This window comes from Bos indicus, chromosome 1 (assembly GCF_029378745.1).
Source record: "Bos indicus isolate NIAB-ARS_2022 breed Sahiwal x Tharparkar chromosome 1, NIAB-ARS_B.indTharparkar_mat_pri_1.0, whole genome shotgun sequence".
Lineage (NCBI taxonomy): Eukaryota > Metazoa > Chordata > Mammalia > Artiodactyla > Bovidae > Bos > Bos indicus.
The window spans coordinates 78,033,467-78,047,563 of NC_091760.1; the positions used below are offsets into that span (position 1 = coordinate 78,033,467).

The 14,097-nt window shown below is 41.3% G+C and overlaps 1 protein-coding gene across 8 annotated transcripts in view; it reads right to left on the reverse strand.

Moving 5' to 3' along the window:
- Positions 1–699: 699 nt before the first annotated feature.
- Positions 700–14,097, reverse strand: part of TP63 (tumor protein p63) — a 272,129-nt gene continuing 258,731 nt past the window's right edge. For 7 of the 8 annotated variants that reach the window (XM_019958208.2, XM_019958202.2, XM_019958196.2 and 4 more), the window contains 4 exons: positions 11,005–11,162; positions 8,504–8,648; positions 6,825–6,918; positions 700–3,887 (listed from right to left, as the gene is read on the reverse strand). In XM_019958208.2, coding sequence (XP_019813767.1) covers positions 3,591–3,887; positions 6,825–6,918; positions 8,504–8,648; positions 11,005–11,162 — 694 coding nt within the window. In that variant the 3' untranslated portion in view covers positions 700–3,590. The remainder of the gene's footprint in view (positions 3,888–6,824; positions 6,919–8,503; positions 8,649–11,004; positions 11,163–14,097) is intronic. The other variant, XM_070790195.1, reaches the window with a different exon arrangement.

Genomic DNA, 14,097 nt, shown 5'->3' on the forward strand with positions numbered 1-14,097 from the left:
AATTAAAAGACAGTTACTGCTTGGAAGGAAAGTTATGACTAACCTAGATAGCATCTTTTAAAGCAGAGACATTACTTTGCCAACAAAGGTCCGTCTAGTTAAGGCTATGGTTTTTCCCGTGGTCATGTATGGATGTGAGAGTTGGACTGTGAAGAAAGCTGAGCACTGAAGAATTGATGCTTTTGAACTGTGGTGTTGGAGAAGACTCTTGAGAGTCCCTTGGACTGCAAGGAGATCCAACCAGTCCATTCTGAAGGAGATCAGCCCTAGGGTTTCTTTGGAAGGAATGATGCTATAGCTGAAACTCCAGTACTTTGGCCACCTCATGCAAAGAGTTGACTCATTGGAAAAGACTGATGCTGGGAGGGATTCGGGGCAGGAGGAGAAGGGGGCGACAGAGGATGAGATGGCTGGATGGCATCACCGACTCGATGGACGTGAATCTGAGTGAACTCCGGGAGATGGTGATGGACAGGGAGGCCTGGCGTGCTGCGATTCATGGGGTCGCAAAGAGTCGGACACAACTGAGCTACTGAACTGAACTGAAAATAAGAAAATAATGATTTTTTTGTTAAGTGTCAATATTTGAATCTCTCTAATGTTTCTTGGGAATCCTTGGCATCTTTTCTTCTACATCAATAAAAATAAGGCCAAAGGCCAGACAGGCAGGCAGACAGACAGACAGATGCATACATCAACTCCATTTCTCAATGCAAATTTTATTTATTTTTTAATTTTATTGCATGTCCTGGCAAACATAATTGGCTTGTGGATTTGCCTCTGGCTCATCCAAAGCCCATTGCCCCAAATTCCATAAGACAAGCAACTGAAACTTAAAAAAAAAAAAAAGCATCACATCTATAAGGAAAAAAAAAAAAAACAACTTTCAAAAACGTTAATAAAGCATATAAAACATTTGGCATTGACTTAGTTTTTCACAATTATAAAAATAATAAAAAAAATGCAACCCTTAAACATTCAATACCCCACATACTGTATTTTAGGGGAATATCAAGAAAACAAAAGGTAAATGGATTTAATGAAGAAAGTTCTATCTTCCATTTCCATTTCTAATCAACTTCAAACAAAAATGTATCCATTCTTCAGCCATCTGTACTGTAATGAGACCACATTAGAACTCCATTAAGCCCATGCCCCCTTGTCTGTCCTTAATATTCTTTCTCCCCTTATGCTAGTTACTCATACACTCAAAAAACGTTAAGTTGCGACCAGGATATGAGAGGCCAGTAGTTGTGCCTCGCTTTGGCTCATGCCAAACCCATGATGTACAGTACAGGAATTTGAGTCCTTAGTGCTACCCGAATAGTGCTGAGATAGCTCAGATGTCCTCTGTTTATTCAAACGCTCAGGACAGTCCAGGAAGCCATTTGTCCTTCTAGCATTGCAAAGGCACGGCTTTCATTCTCCCATCAACAGGCTTTCAAACCTGCATGCTTGTTCCACATATTAGCAGTGCTTATTATCATTTATGCACAATAAAACTTTGAAATCAAGGACTCACTCTCTTTAACATACAAAATTAAAAAAAAATAATAAAAAAAACAACTTTCCCTTCCCCCCGTCTTACAGTAATGGCATTTTTTTTTTTTAATTTGACATTGTAGTTTCACTAAATGGTGTTTCATGAAAATACAAAAACAATAACAATAATAAAAAAAATCTCAACAATGGTTCTGGAAAACCCACTATCCCAAGGAGAGAAAGATAATAAAACAAAGTATGCAATTTCACACACAAAATATATATACACTTTTCAGGTGAAACTCATATATTTTTGAGCCACATTAGCCCTTTTGCACTTTAAAATAAAACTTGATGCTTATGTGCAATGATAGCCCTTTACCAAAAGGCACAGTAGGCTTTTAGAGCTCATTAGCAATATATACAAAATACTCAGTTTTGTGGTTTAAAAAAAAAGTATCTGCTACAAAGTATGTTTCTAAAAGATGTATAGGAATATCTCCATTTACACTTTTATTTTTGAATCTGAAGAGAAGTCTCTGCTTATGTGGTTCAAGCAACATCTCCAATGGAAAGCTTACCCTCTAATCTGTTGGGATATTTTTAAGCACGTGCACAGTCCAGAAGAGAGATGGACGGGAAGTTGGGTTCTCACAGTTACTTTCAATATAAGTAAAATTAATATTATTCAAAAAGATAAGTGATGTAGTGATACAACTGATGCTACAGGAAAACGGATCTCATAATTTTACATTTTCCAAATCAATACCCCTATTTTAAACCCTGAAGACAGAAAGATCAACAAGCCTTTATAAGCAGAATTTTATAGAATGTGAGGGTCACTAGAGGAAACATTTACCAAATAATACTATTTATGTTTCAAAAAGTCTTCCAAGTGCTTCAATTCATGGTTTACTGAGATCTCTTACTGTTTAGTGGAGACGCAATATCTCTGTAAGATTCCTGTTTTTCCTGGATATTCTTAATACATATTAAAGATTTATTGCGAGAACTAGATAGGTGCATTCATCCCAATCAAATCAACCTTAATTTGCTAACCTTAAACAAGTGTAGCAAATATGTAATTGAGTTAATCAATCTAGTTGTGAAATTTAGTTTTCAAGCTTTTGTACTGGCAGCTAATGCTTTGCCAATAAATACTGAGAGTTAAGGTGTGTCTGGCATTAAATATGAGGAGATTGTCGATATACCAGGACACATGGTGTCAGGTGCTACTGAACTGGCTGCAATGACTTTTTAAGGATTTTGGCCGTTATTCACATTCCCCAATCCCAACCAAAAGCAAGGGAGGATATTTCTTTTCTTCTGGTGAGTGATAGTGTAAACACGGACTTTTTCTTGTAATTTAGCTATATCACCCCGAAGGCAACCACCATCAGTAGTGGAGATATCAGTAACATAAAATACACCAACGTAGAGAATCGTGTACATAGGTATCCAGTCTCACCCACATAATAACAAGTAGATCAAACCAAAGGTGGGGTGTAACATGTGTTTAGCATCAAAAGAACTGAAGGCACCTACATGTCATTGTCACTCACATATACTATCAAGATCTAGATACCTACTACCATTCATGGCTGACTTTGAGAGAAGGCCTATAGATAAGCCATCCAAAACAAGTAAATTAGAAAAAAAAAAAAAGGTGATAAGTGCAACTCCATTTTTTCCTTTAAATTACATTTTAAGCAATACTCAATGCCCCCACCCAAAAATACATACTGTATATTTATATATTTATATGTATAGTCTTAGACTATAGGGGTGAAAATGCTTTATAAAAGTCAATGAGAGCTCTCTGCCACTTAAGGAGACACCCACTGCTTTTTTGCTCACTTCTGCATAGCCATGACAATTTCAGTCCTGCAAACAAGGGAGCTGAAGGCTTAAAGCCAGAAACAGAATCAGGTGCCAGGTCAGACATAGGTAAAACGCAGCCTCTTATTTCTCCTTCCCTTAAGAAACCAGACTGAAAAGAGGAAAGAGATGAGCTAGGGAGAATGCTTGGCTGGACAAGCAGTAGTGCCTTGTTGTTGGGGTTGGGGGAAGATGGGAAAATGGGAAGAGCCTGCACCACAACTCTCAGCTCACTCCCCCTCTTCTTTGATACGTTGTTGCTTGTTGCGACGAGCATCCATGTCAAAGTTGAAATCATTCCACTCATCTCGGGGTGGGAAGGAGATGGTCTGGCGAAGGGTGAAGCGCACAGCGTCAATGACACGCTCACCCCGGGTCTCACTGGAGCCTACGCTGACTGTGGAGGCACCACTTGGGGTCCGCAGGAGGTGGGGAGGGGAGGAGAAGTCGTGGAGCTGCCGGTGGTCCAGGATGCCTTTCCAGATGGCATGTCGGAATTGCTCAGGGATTTTTAGACTTGCCAAATCCTGTGCAATAGGGAAGTGAATCCAGGAGAATTAGGACAAAGAGAAAAACTGACATTTAGTCCATACCATTTGGCTCCCCAATGCTTGGCTTTAATTGACCTGCATTTATTGAACTCTAAATTCAACAATAAAATCAGCTCTTTATGAATCTTCAAGATATATGTAACTAAGCACAAAGATACAGCCTTGAGGTGTCATCTCTTCTTGTAGAGTATTTTATTTATGCTCTATTAGTCTCATTTCCTCATTGGTAAAATAGAGGTAATATTTAGATCACAGAACAAAAATCCCCAAACAAAAACATCAGGTCAAGGAATCTGGCAACTCTCAAATCTACCTGGCTCTAATTACTAGAAGAAAGATATTAATAGAATGCTACTACTTCTCATATGAGGAGATAGGAAAAAAAAAATTACTAACAGATACTAAATACTTTCGACATGCCAGGCATTCAATTAATCTTTTTTTATTCACCATCCTATTTAATGCTAAGATTTGTGGTCGGTATTATTATGCCTATTTTACAGACAGAAAAGCTGAAGGTCAGAGACGTCAATAAATCTAAAATTATACAATTAAGTGAATGGGAACTCAGGACAGCCTCTGAACCTGTAACTGTCCTAATGGTCAAAAGGTCTTTTGGTGTTTGGATCAATCAGGGTATCAAAACACAGAGTATGTGTCCATGTTCTATGGATAGGGGCAGAAGGCATTACAAAGATGATTGATCTTAACTAACTGTGGTAGCATCTCTGTTTATCTGCATTAGTATTTCATTAGCCTGTTTTAGTGATGGTTGGCATTTTTTATGGAGCAGCATGGTAGGTAGAAAGAACACTGTGCTTGGCATCAGAAGACCTTGGCAGAAGCTCTTATTCTGTCACTGACTAGCTCTAGACCTCCCTCAAGTCATTTATTTCCTACTGGCCTCAGTTTCCTCATTGACAAAATGGGATACAATTCCTTTTTAGGTCAACATATAATGTGGACTCCTATGCAAATGTGGATGTGAAAGTATATTGCACATTATAAAGCATACTATGTAAATCTCAGTCATCTGTATTATTACTATGTTATATCATGATTAACCCATTCTTGTATCTTAGAGGGAATACATATAAAAACACTGAAATTTAACCATATTCTTTCCAGGGAAGTATGTGAAGTAACTAAGACTGGTGTTGAGAGACAAGCTGAAAAGCAAGTGTCTATTTCCAGTGATGAACAGGAAGAAGCTGAAGTGAGGATGCAGAAATTAGATAGCCTCCCAATATTTCTTAATTTGGAAATGAGCAGTATGGGCACTCTAATTTCCTATTCTAGCAGGAGAATACATTATAAAGAAGTTAATCCACAAATAGATAAGTGAGCATACCTCTGTATGCTTCTGAAACTCCAAATAAATCCAAAACTCTTTGTAAACTAGGCTCCATTGAACTGCATTACTCTCTGGATAGATCTGAACTTATCCTGATGGGTGGGATAGCTGTGGCCCAGAGCCTGGCTCAGGACTTAGCTAACACCAGCAGAGATGGACTTGTGGAGAGCATTGGCAGATCCTAACAACCAAAGAGGCATCCTGACCCAGTCCCCATTGGGGAGAAGTGAGTAAGTGGAAGACAAAGCTTTAAAAATATAAGGAAGGGACAAAGTTCCTGTTCAATCATGTAAGGTTCTCAAACACAGCGCAACACAATGACTTGTGTCAAACTGCCTTCAATGGATGGACATCATTGTGAAGTTCTCAGAAACCTGTTGGAACATACTCCTAAAGCTTTCTATGTGGCTTTTACTTGTAATTTCTTCCATTAGGGAGCAGCAGCCAGGGGTGATTGAGGGGTAAAGAAGGGTGGGCATAGGGGCAGTGAAGCATATGCTCATTACCATAAGGGCAGGGGTGTTCTTACACTGTGTGGGCTGTCTCTGGCATCGGTGCTCAAGGAGGGGGGCAAAAAGAGGTCTCAACTACAGAAGCAGCAGCAGAGGCAGAGAATATCTTCTTCCACCAGCCCAAAGGGCCCTCTGGAAGCTAGAAGGGAGGAGAGTGAACCCCAAACAGAGCAGCATATAGCGTAGCCTGGGAGAAAAACCAGATTGCTGTAAACCAGAATGAAATGAGCTCCCTCCCATGTGAGCAGTAGTTCAAGAGGTACTGTAGAAGCAAGAATAAGTTCCCTCCCATCCATGTTGCTCTAAAGGCTATCGAAGCCAGAAGGCAGTGATTTTGAACCCAATTTGATTAACTGAGACCCAGAGAAGCAAAGTGATTACACCATGTTCTTATCACCACTAAAAAGCACAGCTGGGACTTGAACCCATAACCAGTGATCTTTCCCAGTGGTCAGGTATGCCTGGACCCTATTCTGGTACATTTGATCATGAACAAACATATGGTTCTTATTGAGAGACACTGCTCAATCCCTTATCATGTCCTATTTTAAGGAAAGGCAGAAAAGTTCAATTAATAGGGTGAAAGGCCAGACGCTTATACTTCAGGGTTCTATTCCTGGTTCTGACATCAACTAATCCAGACAAATGACTGTATTGTTGCCTCCCCATGTTTTAAAGTGAGAATAACATCACTAGCTTCCTGCTATCCTCCCTGGGATCTTATACCAATTAATGAGAACTTCCAGAAAGTCCTCTGAACTCTTCAGAGACCATATATTCCTTGAAGGTGGGAATCAGATCTTTTTCCTACTCTGCACATAGTATGCATGTAATAGAAGATTGCTGACTGATCAGACAAGCTGAGGATGGCTGAGTCCTGAGCTTCTCAAATGTAGAGGTGGAGGTCTGGGGATCTTTCTAATATGGTTATGGGTTTCATCAAAATTGAGGATTGAGAAACAGAGGGGATTCAATTACAAGGTGGATGTCACCAGAGGGAGGAAATTAAGAAATAAAACTCAAGAGAAAAGTCTAACAGTTACTTACATCCATGGAGTAATGCTCAATCTGATAGATGGTGGTCAGCCCCTGGGTCGTGAAATAGTCCAGACATGATGAACAGCCCAACCTCGCTAAGAAACTGCAGAGGGAGGAGGGAAGAGGAAGGAGGAAACAGAAAAAGAAAGTTCACCCCAACTGCATTGGCAAGATAAAGGAAAACCCAACATTTTCCCCTGGGATGCCCTACAGAAGAGACTAGGGGTATATAAAATATATGTGGGGCCTTGGATTGGAGGTTTGGAGGTGATTAGAAGGCAATGGTACCCCACTCCAGTACTCTTGCCTGGAAAATCCCATGGATGGAGGAGCCTGGTAGGCTACAGTCCATGGTGTCGCTAAGAGTCGGACACGACTGAGCGACTTCACTTTCACGCACTGAAGAAGGCAATGGCACCCCACTCCAGTGTTCTTGCCTGGAGAATCCCAGGGACGGGGGAGCCTGGTGGGCTGCCGCCTCTGGGGTCACACAGAGTCGGATACGACTGAAGTGACTTAGCAGCAGCAGCAGCAGCAGTGACATAAACTTTAATTTAGATCTACAGAGATTAAAGTCAACTGTTCAAGGATTCCTGCAGAGCAGAGATTTTTCAAATGGTGGATGAGTGGAGTTCCAGGGATTGCATATCAGTGCCTTAGGAGCCATTGCAGGGGGTGAAAGGAAGGAGTCCAGTGCTCAGGTTTCCAGTCCTCTTGCCTCCTGGCTCTTTACTTCAAAAATAGTGTCTCCGCTTTGATTGTTTGTATCTGAGGTTTCTGAGAATGGTTTATGTGGCTAAGGAAAAACTGTGGGCCACTATACTGTGAAGTCATCAATGCTTTCTAATTTATGTCCTCTTCAGAATACAGATCCCCTTCTTTTCTTTCCTGGTCTCAGATCAATGGTACCACAATCATCACAGAGCCAAATACTGGATGAGATGAGACATGCACTTGGCCATCTTTCTGACTGACACTGCTAATGCTGCTGCATCAATCATGTGGGAACCAACACCTAGTATTCCAGCAGTCAAGTGAAAAAGGCCTTCTGCACATGAAGCACGAGCAGATGATAGGCAACAGGCATGAGATTTGGACACCTACACTTGCCTCTGCTGGAAACAAATTTCTAGGCTTCATGGCTTTCTTTCTTCTAGCTATCTGAACTCCCTTTCCTGGAATGTCCCTGTTTCTCATATGACAAAGCAGAAGAGGCCACTGGCTTCTTGAGAGTCCCTGTCATTTTTGCTAACATTCAAACTTTTTGATGGACATCCAGCTTCAAAATAATGATCCCATGGCGGTTGAGAGCTATGAGGCCTAGAGAGCAGGAAAGGGAGCAAGATAGCAAGTTGACTGCCCTTTTGGGAACCCCAGCCCTGAGCACCAATTTAAAGGTCACAACTGACTGTAAAAATATGATGGAGGAGTAAGGGAATAAATGAAGATGGAGAAAACAGGCATGGACACATATGCCTATAAACTCACATTTTCACTTTTCCCCATGTTGATTATTATGGTTGCTTTGATTAAATACTACTGATGACTCCATAGATTAGAGATAACTGAACTTGAACCACAGGGTTGCTTGCTTGCTTTCCAACTATGCTATTAACTTTGACAGTGTCCACCCTCCACCACCCAGAGATGCTTAGGACAGGCCCCCAGGGGACATGCTGTGGACTCACCTGACAAGGCTGCAATCTGTGGGGTACGGAGGTGGGGGGGTGCAGTGGGAGGTGGATGGCATGGAGAGTGGGGGAGGGAGGGCCTGGGTGGGGCTGAGTCCATTCATGTCTCCAGCCATTGGCATGTGGGTGCCCATCATAGGAACTGAACAGAAGCAGGAGGAACAGAGAGGGTTACTGCCCTTATCACATACCACCATCCCAGTGGTCCATCTCACCTGGTTTAACGTTACCAAGGGCCTACTCTACCAACCTTCCTTTCCAGTCTTATCTCTTACTACACCCCTCTAAGCACCCTGCATCTCACTGAACAGAAGAGTTACCAAACTCTAAACTAATGACATACTTCTTGACCATGGTACATTCTCTTAGAACAATCTCTTCCCATTCTGTTTTCTACTTCTACTGCTCTGTCTCCTTCTAATACTTGCTGCTCCTGATGTTAATACAGTTCTCTTTGTATTTGCCTTCCTGAGTTATATTTCTGCCTCCTTCACTAGGCTAATCTCTTTAAGCATGGAGATTAGACCTGATGTATGTCTGGTTCCCCAGAGACCCAAGCACAGTGCCTGGCATAGAGCAGATGCCCAGGAAACTTAAGTTATGCGAACAAATGAACACATCCGTGAATGAGAAAGGGCCCTTTGGGATACTGGTTTGGGAATGAGAGAATTCACTGCAGTATTCGTAGGGAACCAAATGTCTCAGAAGGAAGGAGGCAATGAAAGACCCTAGCTCTTTTTTTCTGGTCCATTTCAGGATTACGTTTGGGAATGACACCAACTTGGACTGGTTTCTTACTAAAGAACAAACTGTAAACACTCACTTATAGAGAAGAAAAGCTCAATACCAATAATAATTATGAAACAGATTTTGTTTTTAGGTATAAACTAATATAAAGCAAAATAACATGTCCACAAAAAGATGAAGGTAATTTGCTTCTATTTTAGTGAATTGTAGTTTACCAAAGGGGAAAGGCCTCTACCACCAGCTAGTCAGCTAGAGAGCACAGGCAAGAACATCTCATCAGTTCCCCTCTGACTTTCCTGATGCCACCAGAGGAAAATTATTAAGCATAAATAAGGAAAAAAGGATGCGAACTGTTATACAAATGTGAAGGATCATTACCACTATCGCTATTTTGTCATCTCAAAACAAAGTTGAGGACTCTAAGATCTTATCAGAGAGAAAACAAAACAAAACAAAAATAATAATAAATGGTTCCTTCTCCTTTTATTGCCAAAGTAGTAGATCTATTGAGGGGTCAGGTTTATTCTTAGGATGTATTTGTCACTAGTGAGAGAGTGGTCTGGCTCTAATGTCTGCATTGCCATACCAAGGAACCAGACCTCATATACCTCTGATGTCAATACAGTCTGAACAGGTGCTATCAGCACCAGGGAGAGTCACAGTCTGAGCCTCCCTGCCTGCATGGGAGCAGAGTTTGGAGGAGAATGGGTACATGTATATGTGTTGCTGAGTCCCTTTGCTGTATACCTTGAAACTGTTACAACGCTGTTAATCAGCTATACTCCAATACAAAATAAAAAGTTTAAAAAAAAGAAAACCCAGTCTCTACAAGGCAACAGTGAAATGCAAATTTGAAGGATTGATAAAAAACATGAGGATTTCTAGGATAAGACTGAGGCACTGCTTTATGAGGGTGATTACAAGACACATGGGATGTATTTAGGCTTTGTAACCTTTCTGTATTTTTACCATCTCACTGTGTGTTTGCTATCTTTTCTTTTTCTTTCAAGTTTGGATATCCACTCTGCTAGATTAAGTTCTAGTGGACAAGCTAATTATATTTATAGCAAAGCTATGTACTGATCATCATCCATTTCCAGGCTCAATTCATACATTTTCTCTTATAGTTATACTTAGTTGATATGAGGAATCTGTGTGTGAGTAAATAACAGGAAGGCTCCTTTCCTTATGTTGATTCTTTAATAACTGTGTATGGGATGAAAGGGACAAGTTAAGAAGACCAAAAGTGTGGAGTTACAGACTGATAAACTGCTAAGTGTGCAGAGTGATAATTTTATGAATGTAAAACTTAGCATTAGATCAGAGAGGTGACTTGTCCAGAGTTACACAGCTAATACTGCAATGGAGTCCAGACTACAATCTGTTTTTCTAGATTTTAAGTCCACCACACTATGCTGCTTCCAACAAGTTGGCCATTTTTCCTACCGATAATCTCAAAGATTGCAGAAGGTGGGTCCACATCCAGGTTGGCAGGAAGCAGACTGTTCTTTCCACAGATATCCTTATCCCTACTAAAGGAATAGCCTTCTCCATCTCTACCAATGTGCTTTGCAATGAGTCACAAATCTTAAAAGTGAGACAACTTTGCCCAAGAGAAATATAAGCCACTCAGCTTCTCTCTGTGCCTCCCATACAGCTTCAGAGCAAGCCTTCCCTGACCCCAGAGCAGAGTCTTCCCCTACACTAGCCCTGCTGGTTCTCCAGCTGCAGCTCAAGGGAGATATTCTTACTGTTGGCTCCCATGCCATCAGGAATGGTGGTGGGAGTGAGGGCGTTGCGCTGCTGAGGGTTGATAAGCTGGCTCACGGAAGGCAGCTTGTTCATGCTGTTCATTTTGTTCAGAGGTGGGGAGCTGTTACCGTAGGAAGACTGAGACTGCATCGAGGTCCTGGGAACACAAACAGGGAAGTATGGTAAGCAGGATGCTGAGGAGTGGGGACCGGTCATTTCCAACAGGTCTCAGACTAAAACATGGCCCCAACTATATAGGTGTAAAAATATTCCTCCAGAGCAATGACAGGAACTTATTTGTGTTTCCATTTGAGAACCTCTCCTGCCTTGGCAGGGATCACAAAGCTATCATCATATCGTGTTTCCTATGTGACTACAGGACAGAGATGAGTATCTTCCTAAAGCATCTCCTTTGTGAGAGGGGAAATCATTGCATCTTCTTTTCCCCCTTTTGTTTTCTCCATCCCTCTCAATGTGAAAATCAAAAAGGGAAAAGAACTGAGTGAAGACCCAAAGGCTTATGAAAGACATGGAGATGGCGAGCTCAAATTGTGGCTGAGGTGTTTCACCTATAGCTGGAGCTTGGCAATTTGGGATATGAAGAAAGTAACCATAAAATCAATCAAACAGGGCATTTGGCAGCCATCAAGCAGAGGCCTCAACACGGAAACATGCTTTCTCAGCTTAGCTGTTCCTGGGCCATGAGGGAGCCCATGAGAATACCAACAGCCTCTCTACACAGAGGGAATCTGAGAGTCCCAACAACTGTTCTGTTAAGCTTCCACAAGTCTCTGGGGCATGCGTGTGTGTGTGTGTGTGTGTGTGTGCGCGCAGGTACTCAGTTGTGTTCGACTCTTTATGACCCCATAAACTGTAGCCTGCCAGGTTCCTCTGTCCACAGAATTTTTCAGGCAAGAACACTGGAGTGGGTTGCCATTTCCTACTCCAGGGGATCTTCCCTACTGAGAGATCAAATCTGTGTCTCCTACAAAGGGAAGAAGAAACACAGTTTTCCATTCAGCATGACTTTGATTTGCAAACTAACTAGAACTGGTTTGTCCTACTATGTATTATGGCTTCCCTGGTGTCACAGTGGTGAAGAATCTGCCTGCAATGCAGGAGATGCAGAAGACAGGGTTTCAGTCTCTGGGTCAGGAAGATGCCCTGGAGGCGGGCATGGCAACCCACTCTAGTATTCTTGCTGGGAAAATCCCATGGACAGAGGAGCATGGTGGGCTATGGTTTATGGTGTGACAAAGAGTCAGACAGGACTGGAGCGACTGAGAATGTACACAGCACTATGTATTATATTATATATGATATTCCCTATTCAGCTGTCGTTCCTGACTTTGAATATAGAACTAGTGATTTCTACCAGAATTAGTGGATATGGAGTCAGAAATTCAAGACTTGAGTCTTCCTTCAGCATATATTAGAAAGCTATAGGTCTCTGTGCAAGCCAGTAAACATCCCTCACCAGAAAACTAAAATGTATGTAAACTAAATATATATATACTTATTGCATGAGTTAGATGCTGGACATGGGGAAACTCATAAGAAATTATCTCATCTTTGAGAAGCTCATAGAATAGAGGATATATGGTGATTATAATCCAACCAACCTTGTAGAGCTATGGTGATAACTGAACAAGATAAGATGAGGAAGAATTGTACACAATATCAGATACTATCAGACACTTACAGTGAGTAATCTGTGCCCATAAAATGAAGATTGGGTTGAGCATGTAAAAGGGGAAAACCTCCCCTACGACACTTCTCAAATAAGATGTATTATTTTGTTCCTATTTGTCTCCTCCCTGTTGGAGCCATACAAACTTGTATAGTCAAGTTTTGTTTGTGTGTATATCAGATTTAGAAGGCTCTGTACATGAATCCAAGCTCCAAACAAGCATGGTATAATAATGTCTGAAAAAATAACAAGTGGCTCTAACACCTGAGTGCTACAGTAGTGCTAGGCTTGGACTTCAAAGCTGCCACTCTGCATCCTCCATAATTACACAAAACATAGAAGCCTCCATTCCATATCACTGAACAGCCTTGGCTAGAGGAATTCAAATAATAGGCTATATTTGCATAAATGAACACAACAATTAACGTGCAATTGACAATTCAGCTGTATTTTACAACTGCTGCCTTAAAGCGGGAGGGTACTGATTTCTCACTTTAGCCCTCCTCAAGAAGACAAGTTTAGATCCTTGTTGTATAAACAGCAGTTTATATAAGAAACTCTCCCAATTGTAAGATTCTTCAGGTTACCAAGCTCTCCTTTATCCATTTTCTGAATGAGTCACAGATGGACATGGGATGGCAGGGTAGCAATGGGCAGAAATGATAATGCCTGTTGTACAGGTGGGTAAATATAATACTCTAAGGAAAAATGGACCCAAGTCACACATGGCTGTAAATGATGAGCTGAGAGAGCTCTTCTCTTAGTCCAAAGCATTTCCTTTCATTCTGTGGCACCTTCCCAGAAGTAAGACAGTGCAATAGGTTACATAATCAAGAAGTAGGTGAAGTACTGATAGAAACATGGGAGGCTGAGATAAAGCATAGAACAAAGCATATAGTAAAGGGAGTCCTAGCTATCCCCAGGTCCACTCCACCCCTGTGTAGAAGCCTTGCATGAGCCAACATGTTTGAGTATACCTAGGAACATCTGTTAAGTCCATGTTGAAGTGCAAGAAAGCTCAGAGCAGGATGACCAAGAGAAACTTCACTAGGTGCTTCTTCCTGTATCTTTACCCACCACAAAGTAACAAAGATGCCTGGTTGCCCAGACTCCAGAGGCAGACTGGCCCTCTGTGACCTAAAGAAATGTCTACTTATCCCTCTTACCCTCCCCAATCAGTCACATGTACAGCAAGAACTAATGGAAATGTTCCTTGAAGCATTAATGTCTACCACTAGGAAAGTGAAAGTGTATTTAAAAATCTGAATTTTCCCTGGACCCTTAATTATAGTGAATGCCTTCTTCCACATCCTATTACAATTCCCTTCTCCTGTTCCCTTTGTGGTCTTTATTTTTCTATAATTTTATTAGTTCATTTTAAGCCACCTAAACTATTTTTAAG